The sequence below is a fragment of the Coptis chinensis genome, chromosome 4 (genome assembly GCF_015680905.1).
Source record: "Coptis chinensis isolate HL-2020 chromosome 4, ASM1568090v1, whole genome shotgun sequence".
NCBI lineage: Eukaryota > Viridiplantae > Streptophyta > Magnoliopsida > Ranunculales > Ranunculaceae > Coptis > Coptis chinensis.
Window position 1 is genome coordinate 74617264 of NC_141459.1, and position 21676 is coordinate 74638939.

At 36.4% G+C, this 21676-nt stretch overlaps 1 protein-coding gene across 3 annotated transcripts; it reads right to left on the reverse strand.

Annotated features, from left to right (window-relative positions):
• Positions 1 to 6748: 6748 nt before the first annotated feature.
• Positions 6749 to 13369, reverse strand: LOC147504793 (uncharacterized). 3 transcript variants are annotated; one of them, XM_086557529.1, is made up of 10 exons: positions 12825 to 13016; positions 12691 to 12752; positions 12502 to 12592; positions 12020 to 12148; positions 11485 to 11571; positions 11281 to 11334; positions 10729 to 10910; positions 7610 to 7692; positions 7399 to 7499; positions 6749 to 7224 (listed from the first exon to the last, which is right to left on the reverse strand). In XM_086557529.1, the coding sequence occupies exons 1-10, from the start codon at positions 12873 to 12875 to the stop codon at positions 7009 to 7011; spliced, it is 1056 nt and encodes a 351-aa protein (XP_086413655.1). In that variant the 5' UTR covers positions 12876 to 13016; the 3' UTR covers positions 6749 to 7008. The 3 variants fall into 3 exon arrangements, with proteins under 3 accessions (XP_086413655.1, XP_086413654.1, XP_086413656.1); XM_086557528.1 differs by having other exon boundaries at positions 12020 to 12151; XM_086557530.1 differs by lacking the exon at positions 12020 to 12148 and having other exon boundaries at positions 12825 to 13369.
• Between the last annotated feature and the right edge of the window lie 8307 nt (positions 13370 to 21676).

Consider the following 21676-nt stretch of genomic DNA (forward strand, 5'->3'; position numbering starts at 1 on the left):
ACTGGTATTTAGTTTTTATTTTTGGACATTTGTTAGGTTTGTATTGATATTTTCTTGCATTCTCTTCCTTTCTTACATTCAGTCTTAACAAAATTTGTTTTGCAACTCATTTTACATGGACATTCGGCCATGGATTTTGCCCTTATGTCCCTTCAAGCTATAAGTTCTTATAGTATTAAAGTTTGAACAGAGAAAGCCAATGCTACACTGGACACACCACAATTACACTAACTATGCAGATCTTCAGGGCAACATACAACAAATGGTGGCCAAATGGGAATTGGGATCAACAAAGCTTAGATGCTTCTTATTATTGGAGGAGCATATGCAAGAGTAGATGTTTAATGCAAAAAGGGAGCTATTGGCGAATAGGAGATGGTGAAACTGTTGGAGTCTATCTGGATCCATGGATTCTTCATAATGAAACTCCGATAATATTGAAACACTACCTTCAAGAAGTTGCATTTTATCACACTCTCAAGGTTAATGATCTCTTTCATATGGGTATTAGGGTCTGGGACGAAAGCAAATTCACTCACTTATTTCCACCCCCAATAGTTGCAGCTATTACTAGCATTCATGTTCGACCTGGCGACATGGAGGACACGTTATGCTGGAATGGAACAAAGACAGTCAAATTCACAGTAAGTTCTTGCTATCAGATTCTTGCAAAGGAAGGTAGGGAAGCTCAAACTTCTTCCATCAGCAGATTGACCCTTAAAAAGTTATGGAAACTTAAAATTTCTGCATAATGTCAGAATTTCATTTGGAAGCTCTATGTGGGATGACTACCTACTTTGCCTAGCTATCAGCGATTTGTTACAAACTAAACACTTGAAGGGAGATCTCACCTCTTGGGTTAGGATTGGAGGGATTAAATTCTGGCATTAGAGAACGTATAGATGACTTTGTTCGGTTTTGTGCTTTTAAGGATCTTTTCCTTAGGCAGAAAGGAAGATTCACACTGCTGCTCTTACTAAAAATCTGGGCACAGAGAAATAAACTCAAAATTGATATAAAGGAGATCCTTCAAGGGTAACAATGTTTCATAATGTTTCCATTATCAAGCCTATTTCAAAAAAAAAATGTGTCCATTATGTGTGATCATTTGGCTATCTCCTACTCAGATGGTGCTGATACTGTGTGTACATATTTTAACAAATAGATATGTGATATGTGGCAACATCTTCTTAAGGCTCGGATATGGTCTTGGTGTGGGTAGGAAGTACCATAACACACTTTAAGTCCAAATCCTGACTAACTCACTTCCTAGGTTCGAAAGTAAATAAGAAAATAATGCTCGGAATTGGTTGGAGTAGTAGGCTCGGAGAATTGGAGGCTCGGCGAACTGGAGGTTCGAAACTGGTTGGAGTAGTAGGCAGGGAGAACTGGATGCTCGAAACTGGTTGGAGTAGTAGGCTCAGAGAACTAACTCCTGACTATGAACACCAAATCCGGAATTACAAAGTTCGGAACTCCAACTCCCAATCTGAATCTGAACATTTTTCCTTGTTATTCAAGCCAATAAAGGAGACTTATTGACTTGGGAAACATGATCTTCTAGAAGAGTCTGGATAAGACTTAACAAGAGATTGTTTCCTAGTTAAACACTAACTACTTAATTCACAAGTAATTATGGGAAACCTAATCTATTCTTATAAATAGAATAGTTGAACTGCGCTTTGAGTTTGATTCCTCTTCACAGGATATGTACGCAGCCATTTAAGAATGTGGTTCAACTCATCCTCTTCTAGATCTCTTCTTCTTCTTGATCCAATATTTCTCATTATTCTTTGATCATCAATAAAATACTTGTGTTTCTAGATTAGGAAAAATCATTATACAATTAGCACCATCTATGGGAAACCATATAGAATTGATTTGATTTCTTGGTCGAATTTTTTGGTTCTAGGTTCTGCTACCCACCAATTTTTCTTGGGTTTTTTGTTCTTAAAAAAAAATCTTCTTTTCTTCACTTTGATTCAAAGTCATGGTTATTACACGAGCCAACACAAATCAAGGTAATGAGGGGAATTAATGAGATCAATAACCCACATGTTACTGATCAAAGACAATTTGGACGTAGAGGAGATCGCCGTTTTGGACATGGGCGTGAAGAAGATGAGCCTAACAATGATACCCCAATTTTCCATAACCAACCAAGCCATCATGGATGTTGTGATGGCTGGACTTGGTCGATAGGAGGCTCGTTTACGTTTTTTCCAAGACTACTACCGCACGAAAGAGTGTCGTTCACCTCCAAGGGTGTTGTATACTGATGGAAACTTCGAGGGGGGGGGGGGGGGAGTTCTGCCCACCAAGTCTTGACCATGGTGAGGGTTACGTCCCTATGCCCTATATCCCTTTCTTCATTGGGTACCATAGTGACCAACCAGATTTGGATTATAATCCGGAATTAGATCCAACCCGACACTCGAGTTCACATGAAACTGACTTCTCTTGGTATTCAAGTTCTCGAGGTACTGGGGATGGACGTCTAAATGTGTTTGCCCGGAATCCACAACTCTCAAGGTCACCCTCAGTACGAAGAAGACTTTCGGTTCCAAGGGAACCTTCATTGCCTCGGCATCTCTCAGTTCCCCGATCCAGTTTTGAAAACTCTTCCACTCGATCTTGGGAATCGAAACCACATTATCATCGAGATGAGAACTGCGAGAACCCAGGTTTAAGGTATAACAATGAGAGAACTCCAACTCATGAACCGACTACTCTTGCGCAGCTCAAGGCACAAATACTAGAGGAACTGCGAGGTTCGAAACCAACCAAGATGGATGAATCAGTCATTCAGTCAGTAATCGAGGGAGACATTGGAACTCCTTTTTCACGACATGTTATGAGTGGATATGATTATAAACCACCACAGTTCTCCACATTCGTAACTTGTCCAAGTCCGGATCATCACAAGGCATGGCAGGTCCGGATTTCACCAAAAGATTCAACGAGGTTCAATTAGAAAGGGATTAGATGTTGATGATGAAAGATCCTCTAGCGGTGCATCCTGATGCTAACATGTATTGTTTCCAAGTAATGTTACACTACTCTTAGCTTCTAAGAGACAAAATTTTCACAGATTTGGATCTGCTTTCACAACACTAAGGGCATGATCTATGCCAATTAATTTTCAATAAAAGTTATATTTCTCTTTTCAGAGCATTGTTTCTTTTATAATTTTCTGATAGGATACTTTTTGGATGTTGGGTGAGAGATCCCATATGTTGGCCAAAGTTGTATCAAAACCTTTAGAATGCTTTCTTGGGATGATGAGTGAAAGATCTCATGTGTTATTCCCCATGTGATGGAGAAAGTTAAACTTAGCTTAGATTTTATCCTCCTAAGAGCAGTTCTAATGCCTTATGTTTATAAGTGTCGGTTTATGCATTAGATACCAGATCATTTAAGGATTTTACAGGAAATAATACAGGGGCACACCCTACGCTCCTACAAAGTCTTATTTCTTAACAAAACTAAAGGTATTTACAGGAATTGACATATGGGCAAACCTTATTTTCCTACAAAACCTTGTTTTTCTAAGATTCGCAGTACGAATTTGTATAAAATATAATTCGACACTTTTGTCATTTTCCCTCGATGGTCGAATATGCGACAATCGGAGAGAAAATAGGGGCATATGTGTATACATATTTATGCAAATAGGAAGTAGACACGTGACAAAACTATTTATGTAACTATGGAGTAGACACGTGACAACACTTCCGTATAGCAATTGGATAACGTGTAAGTATGGGTAAAAAGTACCATAACATACTTTGAGCTCACTTCCAGATTAACACACTCCCTACATATGGAATGGAAGTGGAACTACAAGAGGAGTTGCTAGATCTTCGGAACTAACTAGTATTGCAGGACCGAAACTCCACTTCCTAGTCAGGAACTCCAAGTTTGGAAATACACGTTCGGAATTTCTCTAAGTTTGGAACTCCACTACTTCCTAGGTAGTTAGGAACTCCACATTCGGAACTTGTCCAAGTTTGGAACTCCACTTCCTAGCTAGTCATGAACTCCACGTTCGAAACTTGTCTAAGTTTCCTCTCTAGTTTGGAACTTGTCCAAGCTCGGAACTCCACTTCCTAACTAGTTTGGAACTCCACGTTCGAAACTTGTTCAAGTTTGGAACTCTACTTCCTCTCTAGTTCGGAACTTTTCCATGTTCGGAATTCCACTTCCTAGCTAGTCAGGAACTCCAAGCTCGGAACTCGACTTTCTCTATAGGAAGTTCAAGTTCGGAACTCCACTTCCTAGCTAGTAAGGAACTCAACTTCCTCTATGGAAAGTCCAAGTTCAAAACTCCACTTCCTAGCAAGTAAGGAACTCCACATTCGAAACCTAGTCAGCAGGAACTCCACGTTCGGAACTTGTCCAAGTCCGGATCATCACAAGGCATGGCAGGTCCGGATTTCACCAAGATCCTAATATACAAAGTTCAGCCTAATATGCAAGGTTCGGGGCATGGTTATGGCAGGTCCGGATTTACAATTCCTTACACTGAAGTAATGCGAAATTTTGTCGATAAATTTCACAAATGAAAAGAGAGGCACATTGCACTATTTTTTATGCAGCTTCGTATGGCGATGTGCACCTACAATTTTACCCTTTTTCCTCAAGGGTTTGAGTTACAACCCACAAAGAAAAAATAGGGGCATTTGTGTGTACATATTTTAACAAATAGATATGTGATATGTGGCAACATCTTTTTAAGGCTCGGATATGGTCTTGGTGTGGGTAGGAAGTACCGAACACACTTTAAGTCCAAATCCTGACTAAGTCACTTCCTAGGTTCGAAAGTAAAATAAGAAAAGAATGCGCGGAATTGGTTGGAGTAGTAGGCTCAGAGAACCAACTCCTGACTATGAACACCAAATCCGGAACTACAAAGTTCGGAACTCCAACTCCCAATCCGAACTTGAACATGTTTCCTTGTTGTTCAAGCCAATAAAGGAGACTTATTGACTTGGGAAACATGAGCTTCTAGAAGAGTCTAGATAAGACTTAACAAGATATTGTTTCCTAGTTAAACACTAACTACTTAATTCACAAGTAATTATGGGAAACCTAATCTATTTTTATAAATAGAATAGTTGAACTACGCTTTAAGTTTGATTTCTCTTCACAGGATACGTAGGCAGATTAAAGAATGTGGTTCAACTCATCATCTTCTAGATCTCTTCTTCTTCTTGATCCAATATTTTTCATTGTTCTTTGATCATCAACAAAATATTTGTGTTTCTAGATTATAAAAAATCATCACACAGATACCATTTCTCTCTTGCAGGAACCTCAAACTCAAGCTCCATCATCTCTCTCTTTTGATCCTTATCATCCTAAGCTAATATTTGACGCAGGCTATGATAGGATTACTGGCAAGGGCGCAGTAGCAACCACTTATTTGTACCACAATGGTGTTGTAGTAGGAGCAGCATATCGAAAGATTTAAGTTACAAATTCCCAAGACGCCGAGTTGGTGGCAGCTGAGGTGGCGATGTTGGTGACACAAAGATTACAGCTTCATCAGGTTCATGTGTGGGGAGACAACTAGACAGTAATCAACATTCTTAATAAGGAAGATATTGGTGTCAACAGTGAAGTTAACTCTATTTTACTGTTTTTACACTTTATCTTATGTACGTTGTGTAATCTACAAGTTAGGTTCAGTTAGAGCTCTAGATGTAATGTGACAGAGGTTCATCTATTACCACAATGGGTACTGAAGCAAAGAGTTATAGGGGCTCCACCAGACTGTATTCTCTATAGTTGTACTTTACTTCTTACTTTAATAATAAAAGTCCACGTTGTCAGGGGGGAATAGTAATGTGAAATCCAACATGCACTCTATTCACACAAGTGCTCATGGGAATTGGACAATGTCAGAATCTGTTGATACGGGAAACCTCTCCATTGGTACTATTATATATACCTCCAAATCTCCAACCATTGAGGAATTGTGGATCTCTCCACCTCCTGGTTGGATGAAAGTAAACTTTGTTGCTATTTTTGTGAAACAGAGAAAATGTGCTTATTTATTAGGGACCACAATGGGATGAGAGTGCCAGCAGCAACTGATCGAGATGGTGAAGGTACAAAATGCTATGGAACCCAACTTTCTTACAGTAGGATAGCTTGGCCAAATAGCAGCAGGTTAGGAGCGTTATTGTTGAAGGAAATGCCAAAGGGACAATCAACACTTTCGAAGGGAAGAGCACTGCTGCAAAAGTTGAGGCTTAGAGCTTTAGTGGACGATATTCTTTTTCATTTTTTGTCATTTTGATGCAGATAGCTTTTAGATTTAAACTAAACTATTTAACAGTAAGTCCAACAATTTGCAATAGTGAGCAAAACATTATGGCTTTGTGGAGTTCTTTAGTTATCATACCACCTTTATGAAGTACGTCTTTATCAAATACGTGCATTTAACAAAAAATTGATGTTAACGACTCTATTTTGTAATTAAGCCTCTTAATACTTAGTTGCACCTTTACCGTTTGATTCATACAACCTCTATTTTGATTCAGAGATTCAGTTGACATAAAAAAAAAACAAACATGTTTATAATATTTAGAGTTTTGCATTCAAAGGCTTTCCGAGGTAGAAGAGGGCACATTCAGATTTCAGCATTCAAAAGCTAAAAAAACCAAACTAGTCCCTAACTCTAATTTTCAAACACGCCCACAGATAAATGAGTATTCACAATAGATAAATGAGATGGCAAACATTTGTGTGGTGCAAATATGACTTATCTTAGCCCAACCCGGTCTCGAAAATAACTGCCTCAAGGACAAGCTCTTAAAGTTGCATCTACTTCGAAAGACTAGAATTCAGCTGTCATGTATAACAGTTTCCTGAAGTAGTCCCAAGTACAAGGAATTGATGGAGCAAATGTCAATCTCCAAAACATATAACCTAAATGATCAAATTGACCTGGGAATCTAAAGAAATTACATTTTTGCAGGTGTTTATGCACTTCGTACGTTTTCACCCTATGCCACTGTAGATTTGTACTTTTTTCAAAGCCTCCTCTTCCATTTCAACCAGAAGACGGCAGAATGTTTCCATGTCATTTGCTTCTTCTTTGAATGTGAACCTGTATTCCCTCCATTCATATTCACCAAATTCATCTTTTGTGGTCAGACTTGGAACTTTGCCAATTACATCAAATCCTTTTCGGTCGACAGAGAGCATCAGTGCATCCTTCACAAACAGATAAAAGAGACGACATAAGTCATGCGACCCAAATTTGACAACTAATGATTACAGAAAGATGAAACCTGTCCACTTTATGTCATTCTAAAGTAACTGGATCTAGTTTATGTACATGAAACGCCTAATGTACTAACTCTTGATGGAAATGTTTGTGTTGCTTACCCTTGCATTCACATTCATGTATACAAAACAGAAAAGCATCAACGCTCTGCGCCTTGGCTGACTTTGATTGAACCCATCAATTAACTTTGCATAGCATGGAGCTGCATGTTAAATATAATTGAACATCTCAATATTTGCAAAAGTAATAATGTAATACATTCTCTACGAGAAATATGTGAGACATAAAATATTTTCCTATTGAGTTACTTACATAGTAGATCAGCCTTAGATGCTACAATGTCATCCCTTTCCACTTCATGATCTACTCCAATACCATCAACATATGTGCATGATCTGTATAAGACATATATCATGTATGTAAGTTCCTGAGCAAAAAACAAAAAAAACAATGATGTGGCATGTAATGTAAGAGGAATTTACGTCAAGGAGAATAGATTACATCTACCCAATAGATAAGCGAACAGGAAAGTGCCTATCAATCTAATGTTTACAATCTTCAGCGGTAAATGTATTTTCACACAGAAAAGGCCAAAAAAGTGTGTGGGTGGGTGGGTTAGGAAATAAGGAAGAACCCTAAATATCTTTCCTTTAATCTCAAGTCTTTATCAGTGACATCAACGCACTGTTTATTGAAATACAGCCCTTATTTATACGAACAAAAAGGGCAAATAAGTGAAGCAAAATAATAATAATAATAATAATAATAAAGGAGTATGGGATGCCTTTTAATGCCTATGAGTCAGCATGGCTGGAACCATGTGTTGGATGCTCTGCATAAATATTTCTCCCTTTTTACCATACAAATCATAAATTTTGAAGAAAAGAAGAACCCCTCTATCCCACTCCAACAACTTCATTTACGAATTCCTCCAGTCAATGCCTCTTACATACAACCTAATTCCTATTTAACGAGAAAATGAACTCTTACGAAATGAGACAACCAGGTGAACCTTTTGTTCTCTCTTTTACACATAATTTAGAAAGTTTTCCTTCAGGTGGATCGCGCTTGACATGATAATTTAAAACATATCTAACAAATTCAACCTATGACCTACCAAACAGCTAGTGGTGGTGTTGTGTACTTGTGTTTAGCTGTTTCACATTTTCCTAACTTTAAAAGATGAATTTCTACATCCCGCTTATGATACAACAAAAAGATGCATACTTGTTTACAAGCAATTTGATGCTCGATAGATGTTTCAAGATCCATTCGTTAGGATCAAATATTAAATAATAAAAGGCGTTAAAAGCTTGAGAATATATCACAGTACTGTTTGGCTTTCAGTGTTGTAGGTCATCCTGTGGTGCATTGATGGAGGTTTGAGCAACGTAGAACTCATTCTTGTTGTTGGCGTTTTATGTTGGCAAAATCTATGTATATTTGTAAGAGAAGGCCGAAACTGATTAAGGCTGTATATTCTCTTTTCTCTCTTCTCGGCTTTCTTTCATCTCAATCACAAAAACATAATTCAACTCTTGTCATCCCAATTCCTCCATCTGCTCAAACCCGTCCTTTGCTTATTGTCTTTTTCCAATTCTCTCTCACTGCTGTGACACTTGCGAAATGCAAGGCTGCGAACCCCACCCCACAAAAAAAAAAAATCTCACTCACTCGTTCATATTGGTATAGAGAGACTGAGCTAATGCGGCCCTTGTGTTAAAGTAGCATCGAGTTGGAACGTATAGCGCTCTTCTGCTGAGAAATGCCCAAGCTTGAGGCAGAATACGATCTTACTAATAGCGAACTCGAGACTGAGGCTCGCTAACTCCTATCATCATGGAAAAAGAAAGAAAAGAACGAGATTTCCAGCCATGCTCCAGAAAAGAGTGTCGGGAACTCTGTGTGTTGACAAGTATGCATGAGTTCGATTCTCTTATTCAGTTTCCTAAGTCAAGTACCGTGTTGTTGGAAATGCCAATTATAATACAAAAGGAAGCCCTCACTTCTCGGGTCGATTGCTTACTTGTTTGCAACCAACAAGGAGGCCTACCTGCGAAGCATGGGTGGCAGGATCAGGGCCTTTTGTCGAGATTTCTCATAGGTCAATAATAGAAGCTAGCAAAGGCAAGGCTTTGAATTAGCAGCGGGGTTTTCCATATAATACCTTGATACAAAGTAGATACCAATCAGCACATAACCACCACAGGTCTTGGAAGGAACCCAACCAAATGAGACTAAATTTTGAGTGAGACCTTCACCCCTTTCGGCTATGCACCTTTTCATATCACAATTCTCCACCCCTTTCGGCTATGCACCTTTCCAGATCACAATTCGTTCTGCTCTAACCTGAGAGCTGGGGAGCAATCCTTAAAAGACCGTGCTACTAAGTAGACCCCAAGTCTTGAACGAAAGCTAACCAATGTAGGAGAGTAGGAGAACACAACTGGAATATTTTTCACCTGTCTCAACTAGGTGATGTATCTTGTTGGTGGAAGCTTCAATAATGGTTGTTACTCCATGAAAATTGAAGAATTGTTTTTTTCGCAGTGAATAGTTTTCGGTTAACAGCATCTAGTAAACAGTACTCGTGAACAGTGTTTCCTTCAATCGACTCCGATACCAAATTTGATGTATCTTGTTGGCGGATGCTTCAACAATAGATGAACATCAATTGAGTTTAATAAAATAAACACCTAAATCTAGGGTTTAAACCTTCAAACATAAAGAACAATTCACAAAGAATTAATAATCAATAATAACCATCTAACAATAAAGACCTAGATACCTTTATATAATAAACCTTGTTCCTAATTCTATTTAGAAACCAAAATAGAAACCTTACTAAATAACCTAGATCTAAAACAAATGGGAAACTCTTCTAACTTAATAAGACTACTAATAATATAATTAGAACTATCTAATATTGTTCCATGCTCATGCATCAGGTGCCTCCAGCTACCCTCAGAGTATATCCTCGGGACCATCACCTTTAGAACGGGTGGTCCCCGACTTTGAAAAAAGTAACACAGAACTACCATAAACAACTAGACAAATTTGGACAATCAACTGGGTGAAAAATCTAAGTGGTGGGATGACTTAGTTTGTCTGATTTGAGATGTGTCCTAATTACCTTGAAAAATCATTAAAAACAAAGGCAATAACAAAACCAAAGAGATAGGTTACTTTCAAACAATCAAGTTTAACTGAATCTCTTAAGTAGGATGGAGTCATTCTAACAAATTTCAACCTACTCCGATAATTCACAAAAGTCACGTTCGAATTTACAATTTTAAATTCAAGTTACAGTCCTTCCACATATAATTTAAAGGAATTAACAGATAAATTACACACACCCCATCCCCCACCTGTATTAGCTTTGAACGCAGTATAACTAAGACAGGTAGAATGCATAAGTGAAAGTTGCTTACCTGATGTCAAACTTGTAAACAACATAAGGGTCACTTCCATCCAGTACATCCTGAAGATTTTCGCTACGGGACATACAGTTGACGCTTGAGGTTAATACACCAGAAACAGAATAGCTGGCCTCGCTAATTGCCTTTTGTTCTGAAAATATGGTTTTTCTTACACTTTCTGCAAGATACTCGACCTGTAAGAAGGCACACCAGTATCTATATTACAGAGATACACTAGTATCATCTAACCCATATTAAAAAGGTTATGCTCTTATTGGAGGTGAATTCTACAACTTGGACTTGGAAGGCCAAATAAATACTTGAACTGCATTGCTTCTATAATTCCAGTCACTAGATCTGCATTACTTCTATTATTATCCCACTCATCTCAACATCCCAATTCCCAACTTTAGCTAGAGGTGTAACAGTTCACATTCATCTCACTCGGTAAATATCTTGGTTAATGATTTGACATGACCAAACAATATCTGTTTTTATCTACAACAACACAATGAATGACTTAATGCAAAGGAATTTCAATATCTTGAGAGACAAAGGAATTACCTTTTCATCTTTTAGAGGCACAAGGTCACCAGTCAAAGCAACCCTGGTTGGTAACTGCAACATGCAAGTCAAACTGATAGGAATATCCTTATATATATGTGTCGACGCATTAGCAACATATGAGCATATCGCTAGTAGCTGAAAATTGTACACACGGGAAAATTCTCTTTAGGAATTTGGAAGTGAAAAAAATGTAGAACTAACCTTTTTAATGGATCTTAGAAGGCTTGCAAGTGGACCAGGAAAAGGATTAGTCACGGAAAATGAACTACGCTCATCAATAATGGTGTTCTACAAGAAATATATGTCAAAGTCAAGTAAACATAAAACCTCATCAGAAACCAATTAACTACCTATCTCATGTACCCCTCTTAGTGACCACATGACATCTGCAGCTACTTTCTGCACTTACTAATGAAAATAAAAATTGAAAGGAAAACCTCTAAAGCACTTTTTAATAAACCATTACAGATAGTATGATTATCCTGAGAGTTCATCAATCCCAAAGAGGCTGTCTGTACAATTTTTACTAGATCGATTGACCTAGTAAAATTGCAACTTACTGTAGACAAATTAATATACGTCTTACCTATTTGGTTTTGTTTTCAACTTTAGTTTTCCTTTGCCCTGTTTACTACCTACCTCAAAAAGTAAGAAAACTTGGGAATGTTATTGAATGGCTGATGAAACAAAAGCATCTCATAATTGCAGGAAGAATTTCCTAGAAGGATAAAATCACCTTCCACAGTGAGGCTTCCATCATCTGGTAGAAGAAACTCATACCACCATAAAGAATGATGCAATAGCAGACTGATAGAGAATGGTTCGGCGAGTAACAGCGAGATATGCAATACAGGATCTTTTGTTTCTGCTGCCATGCCAAATCCAGTGAACAGTATAGATAACTTACTAGTTAGACTGAGAACAGAGGACACAAGCAAATATATCGCTCTCTTGATAAAGCGTTGTTCTAGATGTGTTTGTAGCCAGCGAGTGAGAATACCTCCGAAGATAACAGACATTTTACTAATATCTGGAGACCTTCCCATCGTGAACTCAGAAACGATTGACCAAGACTTAGATATCACATATCTAGATTTTAGCTAAATAACACTATCATACCTGTAATTAAAATATGTATATAGAATGTACTAATATCAATGTCTAGGGTAGAAATTATGCGCAAAAAATTGACAAGAGTAATAGGAAATGAAACAATACCATATTATGAAAGTCGTTTTCTGGTACCCATACATACGGCTTCCCTCTCTTGAGAAAATACTTAACTTTTGAACTGTGAATATCCTCCTTGCTATATATATATATATATATAAAAACCAACAAAATAAAGTGAATAAGTGAATGTGTTCAATATTGTGTAAAACAGAAACATTAAGTTTTTGTTCAAACCTTCCTTTAGCATCGGCTTTGATTGTATGGAGTTGTCCTTGCCAATTAGAAACCAATATGTTCTACAAAAGAAAACCGAGACTGATTTCAGTTAGTGAAAAAGGAATGGAGGAGAAGAGAGTGTGCAGCGGTACCTTGCATTTCTGTGCATATGTTAAGACGATTGGCTTGCTACTACTCTTCATCTTTTCCACTACAGTGAATGCCGTGGGTTTTACTCTTTAAGGGTTTTGTGTGTACGTGCGCACGTGTGCGAGAAGAGAGTGACGCGCATTCACTGATTCACCATTTCACCCAACCCAGGCCAACCTTTTCTACGAGCCAACTCAACAGTTCATGCAACTACTGGATAACTGCTGGACTACGTGTTTAGACTTTAGAGACACCCAATTGGGCCTTTTCATCCCTTTCTTTCCAAGTCTTAAGCCAGTTGGCCCTGTTTCTTTCAACCGCCCATCCACGTATCTATAATCCGGTGAGATGGTGACACACATCGGGCAATAGCAAAATTGACATATTTATCGAGAGATCATATCTTTGATAATGATAAATGTAAACGAATTATGTCAACTCTATAGTGTTTTCAATACATCATGGGGTAATTTTCCAAGTAGTAATCCACTTCCAATTTTGACTTTTCAACGTGGCTTTTGATATTTTTGTATTTCAAATAAAAACTAAAAGTGTTCTCTCTCCTCCTACAATCTCTCTCCTCTTCAGTGTTTGTGATTCTGAATGAAATCTCGAATTCCACCTAATATTTCAGTTTTTGAGAAAACCGAAACGGCATCGAAACCTGAAATATTCGGTATGTGCCGAGGGGTACTATTGTAATTACAGTTAATTATTCGAATTAACAGCTAATAAAACAAATCTCACTCTCTAGCCCTAGATTGACATCTCCAACCAAATCTCAAAATTTAACCACAAAAATCCGTTGATCTTTAAATAAATATGACGAAATGAAGAAAAACTAATACTAGACGATGAAATTGAAGAGAAGATTATGGAATTGAAGAAATATGGAATGGAAAATTAGATAACTTGAATAAGAGATGATGAAATTAAGGAAGAATGTTGGATATTAAGAATCTCGTCGACTTCTTTTTCACAATCAAGTAAGTTCACCTTCTTCTCCCACTAAAGATGATACCACCATTAGAGAATCCATGGTAGTGGTGGTGCTCTTTTCAGCTGCCACCATTATTTTGTTGAAGAAATAACATTAAAAGGTTAATCAAAACCTAATTAAAATGGTCGATGGTGATAACCATATCTATAGAATCCAACGGCCCAAATGCATTTGGGAACCTTGTTGATTTTGACACTGTTGGAGAAATACCGAATAGAATTCCGGGTTTTCAACAATTCGAAATTTCGATAATTTTGAAATCATGAACTATGCTCCTCTTACACTTTTCTCTCTATTTGTCCCAATGATGTTGACGTATTTGAGTTTTGTTTTTAACAAAACCGCACTCTCTCTCCTCTTACACTCAATCATTGATTTTTAGTTTTTTTTTTTTCATTTTTTAAGTAATTAAAATGACTAAAAATATAATAGATACAAATAATTAATAAATAATAAAACAATAAATTTAACACAATCCATCTTCATTCAAATAACAAAATTCATATTCTTTGCAAAATAATAAAAGTAACAAAAGATATATTCCATTAAAATGATAAAATTTATATTCTTTTCAAATTTATTACATCAATCCAACAAAACTAAAATTCTAAATCATGAAGTAGTTTCATCAGTAGATGGGATAATTATTATTCAATGTATAACAGTAAAGTTGTTGATATGCAATGCACATGAGTTTGTCAGTCCCTCACTTATAAGATGAAAATAGACAAATGAATTTGGCGGGAAAACGTACTGTTAGGCGGGAATAATTGAGCGGGAAAATTGTTAGCGAGAAAACAATTAATAGTAGTAAAGTTGCTGATATAAATTGCATGTGAGTTTGTCAGTCTCTCACTTATAAGGTGACAAAAGACATAATGAATTAGGTGGGAAAATGGTTGGGCGGGAAAATAGTTAGGCGGGAAAACAGCAAGATATCTCATTTTCTTCTTACATTTATTATTACTCAGCTCATTTCCACATAATTTCTTTTATTTTTTTTTCAACTTTTTTTCTTAATCCTTCAATTCTGTTGTTATTCACTTTTCCCCATTTACCATTTTCATTATCCCTACATTTATCTTCTTCATTTGAATAACTATTCTCTCATAACCAATTATATTATCCATTTTAAAGTTTTTGTTCATATATAATTCACATAGAATAAACAAATATCAACTTCATATTTTAGTTTGGTTGCTTTTATCTTCATCATTAATCTACAAAAATCCATTTTTGTTAGAGATATGAATAAATCAGTTCAACAAGATGTAAAACTCATCATTTAGTTTAGCTACACTTAAAAGTTGTACAACAAATGAAAAAGGTTTTACCTTTGTGTGTTTGGATATATTAAAATCTTATCATAGTTCCAAGACGTAAGAAAGGTAAGTTGTCAAGTAACAACTTTGTCAAAAGGTATTCCCAATTTCTCTTTTTTCATTTAGTAGTTTGAAGACTTTCAAAATTGAAGGATAAATTATCCAATGGAGAAAAAATTCAAATGTGATAAGTTGAATTGATAATGAGTGTTGGATATTTGATTGTGGAGCAGGTGTTTTAGAAGAACCTGGAAAACGAACTTGTGTTTTTTTTCAATACATTTTGTGTAAAAAATTTCTTGCCTATAATGTACGAATTTGGTAGTTACTTTCAAACAATATATCAGCTACATAATGACAAATTTGTTTGTCACTTATAAATATTATTTCTTGCATACCAAATATACTTTTTTTTAAAAATGCTTGTTTTTTTAGCATAAATATCTCTGAGTTTTAATTTATTGATTTGTGAGTTATAAACTGATAAATATATTTGTCACATATAGAAAATACTAGTTGAATGTTGAATTCGTGTTATTTAAGTACATTTTGGGCTAAGTATATTTTGGACCTTATGTATATATCTGATAGTTACTTTTGAAACATATCTCAGCAACTTTTATGATTTTGGGTACTGAAATGGTGATTATTATTTTATTTTATATTATTTTTTCTTTATTAAGTTTCTCTAAATGATACTAGTTGAATGTTGAACTCGTGTTTTTTTAGTACATTTTAGGCTGGGGCTGGGTATGTATCTTTTGGATTTAGTGCACATATTTAGTAGTTACCTTCGAAACATCTTTCAGCAATTTTTATGATTTTGGATACTGAAATGGTGGTGATTATTTTATTTTTTATTTTTTATTTTTTTTCAATTAAGTTTCTATAAATTTTAATTTATTGATTTGTGATTGATGATATTGGTTGAATGCTGAACTCATGTTTTTTTAGTACATTTTGAGCTAAGTATCTCTTAGATATAATGCACATATTTAGTAGTTACTTTTGAAACATCTGTCAACAATTTTTATGATTTTGGGTACTCAAATGATGTAGGTTATTTATTTTTATATTTTTATATTTTTTAAGTAAGTTTCTCTAAGTTGTAATTTATTGACCTGTGATCGATGATATTGGTTGAAGGCAGAACTCATGTTTTTTTTAGTACATTTTGTGCTAAGTATCTCTTGGATCTAATGCACATATTTAGGTAGTTACTTTCAAAGCATCTGTCAGTAACTTTTAATATTTTAGGTACTGAAATAGTGATATCGATGATTATTTTGTTATTATTCTTTTTATTAAGTTTCTCTAAGTTGTCATTTATTTACCTGTAATCAGTAATATTGGTTGAATGTTGAACTCGTGGTTCTTAAGTACAATTTGGGTCAAGTATCTCTTGGATCTATTGTATGTATCTGGTAGTTACTTTTAAAACGTATGTCAGTAACTTTTATGGTTTTTGGAACTGAACTCAGTTAATTTTATTATTCTTATTCTTATTCTATTTTTAAGTTTCTCTACGTTGTAATTTGTTAAACTGTGAGCGAGCTACATACTGAGGAATATGTTCATAACATCAAGCAATTGCAAAATGGGTTTAAAAAGTTATGAAATCGAAACTTAGGGACAATATTGATATGGCTCCAAAATATTTGCAGTTGGAGGTGAAGAGCGCACACCATACAAATGTGTCATATAAAGTTACTTGGAAAGCGAAAGAAATTGCAATACATAAGGTAATAGCCTTAGCTATATCATCAAGTGATGAACGCAACAGTAGCAACTACTAACCTATGTTTGTTTGGCTTTTTTGCTTGCAGATAAGGGATGCTTCAGTCAGTCGTACCAAATGTTGCTAAATTATTGTAAATAACTTAAAAGAGTGCATTCAGATTGTTTCACCGAGCTACTAACGTTGTCCGCCCATGACCACAAGTTTGAACGTTTGTTTGTTAGCTACGACGTCACTGTCAAAGCTTACAAAAGATATCTTCGTCCATTGATTATGATTGATGGCACTTTCATGACAGGTAGGTACAAGTCAGTCATACTAACTGCTATCGTGGCGGATGGTGATATCCACGTGCTTCCAATTGCATTTGCTATAGTCCCGAAGGAAAACAATGACCACTGGAATTGGTTTTTGGAAAAGTTGAGAGACCTTGTTGTTAGGACTGAGCAAAACTTTGTTCTTCTCTCTGATAGGCATGCAATCATTCTTCAGGTCGTGCCTAAAATACTTCATAATGTGGTTCATTGCTTTTGTGCACAACACATTTCAAACTGTGTGACTAAGCAATAAACAAAAGGGAAGGTGAAGAGAGCAGCTGAAGCTTACGAACATGCAGAATTTGTAAGACTAATGAGCTAAATTTGTTGTTGCGACAACAAATGTTACGCAAAGATTGTTAAGATTCCAAAAGAGTCGTGGTGTTGTGCTTTTGCTAAAAGGAGAAGGTATGGCATTTGTTACACAAATCACATAGAGCTGGAATAAGATGATACTTCCAAAGAGAGCTATGCAAGTGACATCTCATTTTGTCAATGGTATCAGGTTGAACATAATGAAACATTTTTATGACTACCGGGTGATGGCGTCAAAGTTGAAGACAAAACTGACCAAATCAGTCGGGGATGTGCTCATCTCATCGAGATATACGAGTAGACCTTTCACAGTGGTAAGGGCCAGTGAGCACGTTTACTCTGTGCAATCAGTGGATCGTACTGACATTGTAGACCTTTTGGAGAAGACTTGCACTTACGGTTTCTTTCAGCAGGCCGGTCTTCCTTGTAGGCATGCTATGAAGGCAATCGATGACGGTAAGCTATGTGCATATGACTTTTGCATGCATTGGTACACAAAAGAAACGATGATAGATACATATAGGGAGAAGTGGACGCCATTAAGAGGAAAAGAACAGTGGGTTTGGGTTTATGATGGCATCATTGTCCGTCCACCTTACAAGTGAGAGACTGACAAACTCACATGCACTGTATATCAGCAACTTTACTACTGTTAATTGTTTTCTCGCTAACAGTTTTCCCGCTCAATTATTCCTGCCTAACAGTTTTCCTGCCAAATTCATCTGTCTATTTTCATCTTATAAGTGAGGGACTGACAAACTTATGTTCATTGTATATAAGCAATTTTACAACTTTACTGTTGTACATTGACTAATAATTATTCCATCTACTGATGAAACTACTTCATGATTTAGAATTTCGGTTTTGTTTGATTGATGTAATAAATTTGAAAATAATATGAATTTTATCATTATACTAGAATATATCTTTTGTTAATTTTATTATGAGGTATATTTTATTATTTTGCAAGGAATATGAATTTTGTTATATGAATGAAGATAGATTGTGTTAAATTTATTGTTTTATTATTTTTATCTATTATATTTTTAGTCATTTTAATTACTTAAGAAAAAAAACAAGGGTAAAAAATCAAATACGTAAGAGGAGAGAGAATACTAAAAAAATCAGTGATTGAGTGTAAGAGGAGAGAGAAAAGTGTAAGAGGAGAAAGAGTACTGTTTTGTTAAAAACAAAACTCAAATACGCCAACATCATGGGGACAAGGAGAGAGAATACTATTTTGTTTTTATTTGAAGGGCAAAAATGTCAAAAGCCGCATTGAAAAGTCAAAATTGGAAGTGGGTTACTACTTGGGAACAAATTGACATTATAGGTTACTACTTGGGAAATTACCCACAACCTACATCATGGCTAGTTTTGCTCTGATTAGTTCGACAGGAAGACATTCGAAAGTATAATTAATGGCCAGATATTGTCAAATGAAAAACATCAGAAAGTCTGATTATGATGCTGCAAAATAGATTTCGCTTCCCAAATTGGGGAAAACTTTTGAATATAAATGTAGTGATTTTGGTATGTCTTCTGTTACATACATCTCTACACTATATGATAGCCGGGTCTCTAGGAGGCACCCTTATCAACTAAACAGTGTATTTCTAATCTCTCTATTTTAAGATTTTAGAACCACCTCCCTTAATTATTCTAATCAGCTCCTTTCTTTTTAAACAATTTACAAAAAAATCCTTCACTTTACTGAAATTAGAATTAGCTTCATATTATGTAAAATAATTTAGAAAACCTCCTTTACGTCACTGAAATTATATTCAACCCTTCCTAATATTTTTATATTATTTTTTAGATTAGAATTAGAATTCAAAAAATCATACTATCCGAGAGATATTAAAGCGATAGGTTTAAAGACTTGAAAAAACACCGATGCGTAGCATGGTTCGTATACTTGTATGACGTGTAGGACTGGGTAATTCTTAGTAGTGGGAATTAGTAGTAGGTGAGTAGATGTTCTGGTAGAATAGGAAATGGTCTTTCAGTTGGAGAGTGGTTAGTTATTTGAATAGAGTCCATGTTAGTCGTAGTTGATAAGTGTTTCCTTAATTTCAATATTTCAGTTGTACTTCACACCTATTTAAAGGGTGAAGAGTTATCAATAAAGATAAATAGTTAAGCAAACTTGTGTGTTGTAGAGGTCAAAGGCTCCTCCATCATCCTTATTTCTTATTTTTGTCATTTTATTTGGTACTAAGGAATACGTACCATCTTCAATGTCCTAGAAGAGGAGATAAATTGGTAGTGGTTAGAAGTTTTTGCACAAAAGGATAAACCAAAAACCATAACACTAAAGAAATACAAAAGCCTTTCCTGTGGGCGAAAACAGAGACTCCATTAAACCTCTTAACCTTGACTGCAAGCTCTATATTTCGCTCTCTCGATCTTTCTTTAGATCCCTCTCCAAGGCTCTAGAGTTCGGCCAAGTGCCTTCTTTCTTGTCCCCTTCCCTTTGTGTATAGCTGTGTCGTTCTCCTTGAGAACAGTCTGGTCTTACCTAGGTGGTTCCTTTCTTTTTGCTCTACCTCCACTGCGTTGTCACTAAGTTCCTGGTTTGTTTGGTCCTTTAGGTGGAAGGGTAGAGTTCTGTCCTGAGTTTAAGATTTGATTGTTCGTAGGTATGAGAAACCAACAAGATATGGAAGTAACAACGGAAGGACAAAGAAAAATAGAAGATCTGTAGAAAGACATGTATAAACTGTTCTTTGCTAAGAAACAGAGGGTGGTTGAGTTAGATTGCTTGAACATCGAAGAACAATTCAACGGAAAACTCACACTAATAGGCAAGCTTTATGGTGGTCAAACAATTGACCTGGAAGAGTTAAGTGAGGAAGTTCACCGGACATGGCAAACGGAAAAAGCTATCTGTTTGGATCTGATGGGCAGAGAACATGTTCGAATTACTTTTGAGGAAGAAAAGGAAAGGGAACATGTGCTGGAAAAGGGTCCATGGATTATTCATGGCCATATCTTTTCTATTAAGGAATGGATTGGGTCAAATAATATGGAGGAGTACAACTTTGACTATGTAAAATTTTGGGTCCAAATCTGGGATCTTCCAAAGATGCGAATTAACAAAGTTAATGTGTGGAAGATAGGAGCGAATATCGGAACAGTGTGTGAAGCAGACCTATCATGTCCCCCAGATTTCAACAAGCCAGTAGCTAGAGTTAGAGTGGAAATGGATATAAAGGACAGATTGGCTAAGGACTTAAAGATCAAGCTGGAAACAGGAGAGGTGCTGGAAGTAAGATTCAAATATGAAAAGCTAGATATATTATACTACCTTTGTGGTGTCATAGGCCACGACCAATACAGCTGTCGGATCAGAGCTCAGCATAGATATGAATTATCAAGAGGACATCAAACCGTTTTTTACTAGTCAGATAAAAGCAAACAAGTTCTTCAATGGCATTGCGTACTCAGGCAAACAGACAGTCACTATAGAAGGTACCCCAAAAAAACTCAAGTACGAGGAGATGTCGGCACCGTCAGCTCATGGAGGTAGGGGATACAGTATGCGTGCTAGACAAGAAAGGTGGCGACAAAATATGTCAGAGGGGATAGAGGTCAACAGAGACAAGAGCAAAGATTCAGAAGAGAACCAAAGTACTGGGACCCAAATAACGGCTACCTCAACGGATAAAAACTGTTTGGCAGTTTCTCAAATAGATTTTGGGAACAAGGCTGGAGGCCCAAGTAATAGTGGAAGACATTGATCTGAACAAGGTAACAATGATAAAGATGGGCTTGAAGGTGAGATAGGTGGGATGTTGGGTTCTGGGCTGGATAGAGAAACATAAAGAAATCCGGAAGCTAACAAGAGGGTTACAAGTTTGGGCCAATATAGGGATCATAGTATGGGTCAGGCCGAGGAGGAGGGTAGCCCAAAGGATGGATGGACTTTAGTGCTGATGGACCAAAAAGAGAGAGGAGGGATTGAATCTCAGATAAACAGGAAGGAGGCAGATAAGGGTCATATCACGAGGAGTAAAGAGAATAGGGCTAGCTGTTCTACAGACCTATACTCAACTGGTTCCAAGGCAAATGTCTCTAGATTCGAGGAAATCCAGTCAAATACAGCAGCTGTGCCAACTCTACCAAATCAATCAACCGGATATCGATTCCAAAGCAAGGC

Coding starts and splice junctions, on each gene's coding strand:
- LOC147504793 (XM_086557528.1), bottom strand. CDS start 12,875: ATGAAGAGTAGTAGCAAGCCAATCGTCTTAACATATGCACAGAAATGC. Junction 11,335..11,484: donor TTCTAAGATCCATTAAAAAG/GTTAGTTCTACA, acceptor TGCATGTTGCAG/TTACCAACCAGGGTTGCTTT. Junction 7,500..7,609: donor ATCTAAGGCTGATCTACTAT/GTAAGTAACTCA, acceptor TTTAACATGCAG/CTCCATGCTATGCAAAGTTA.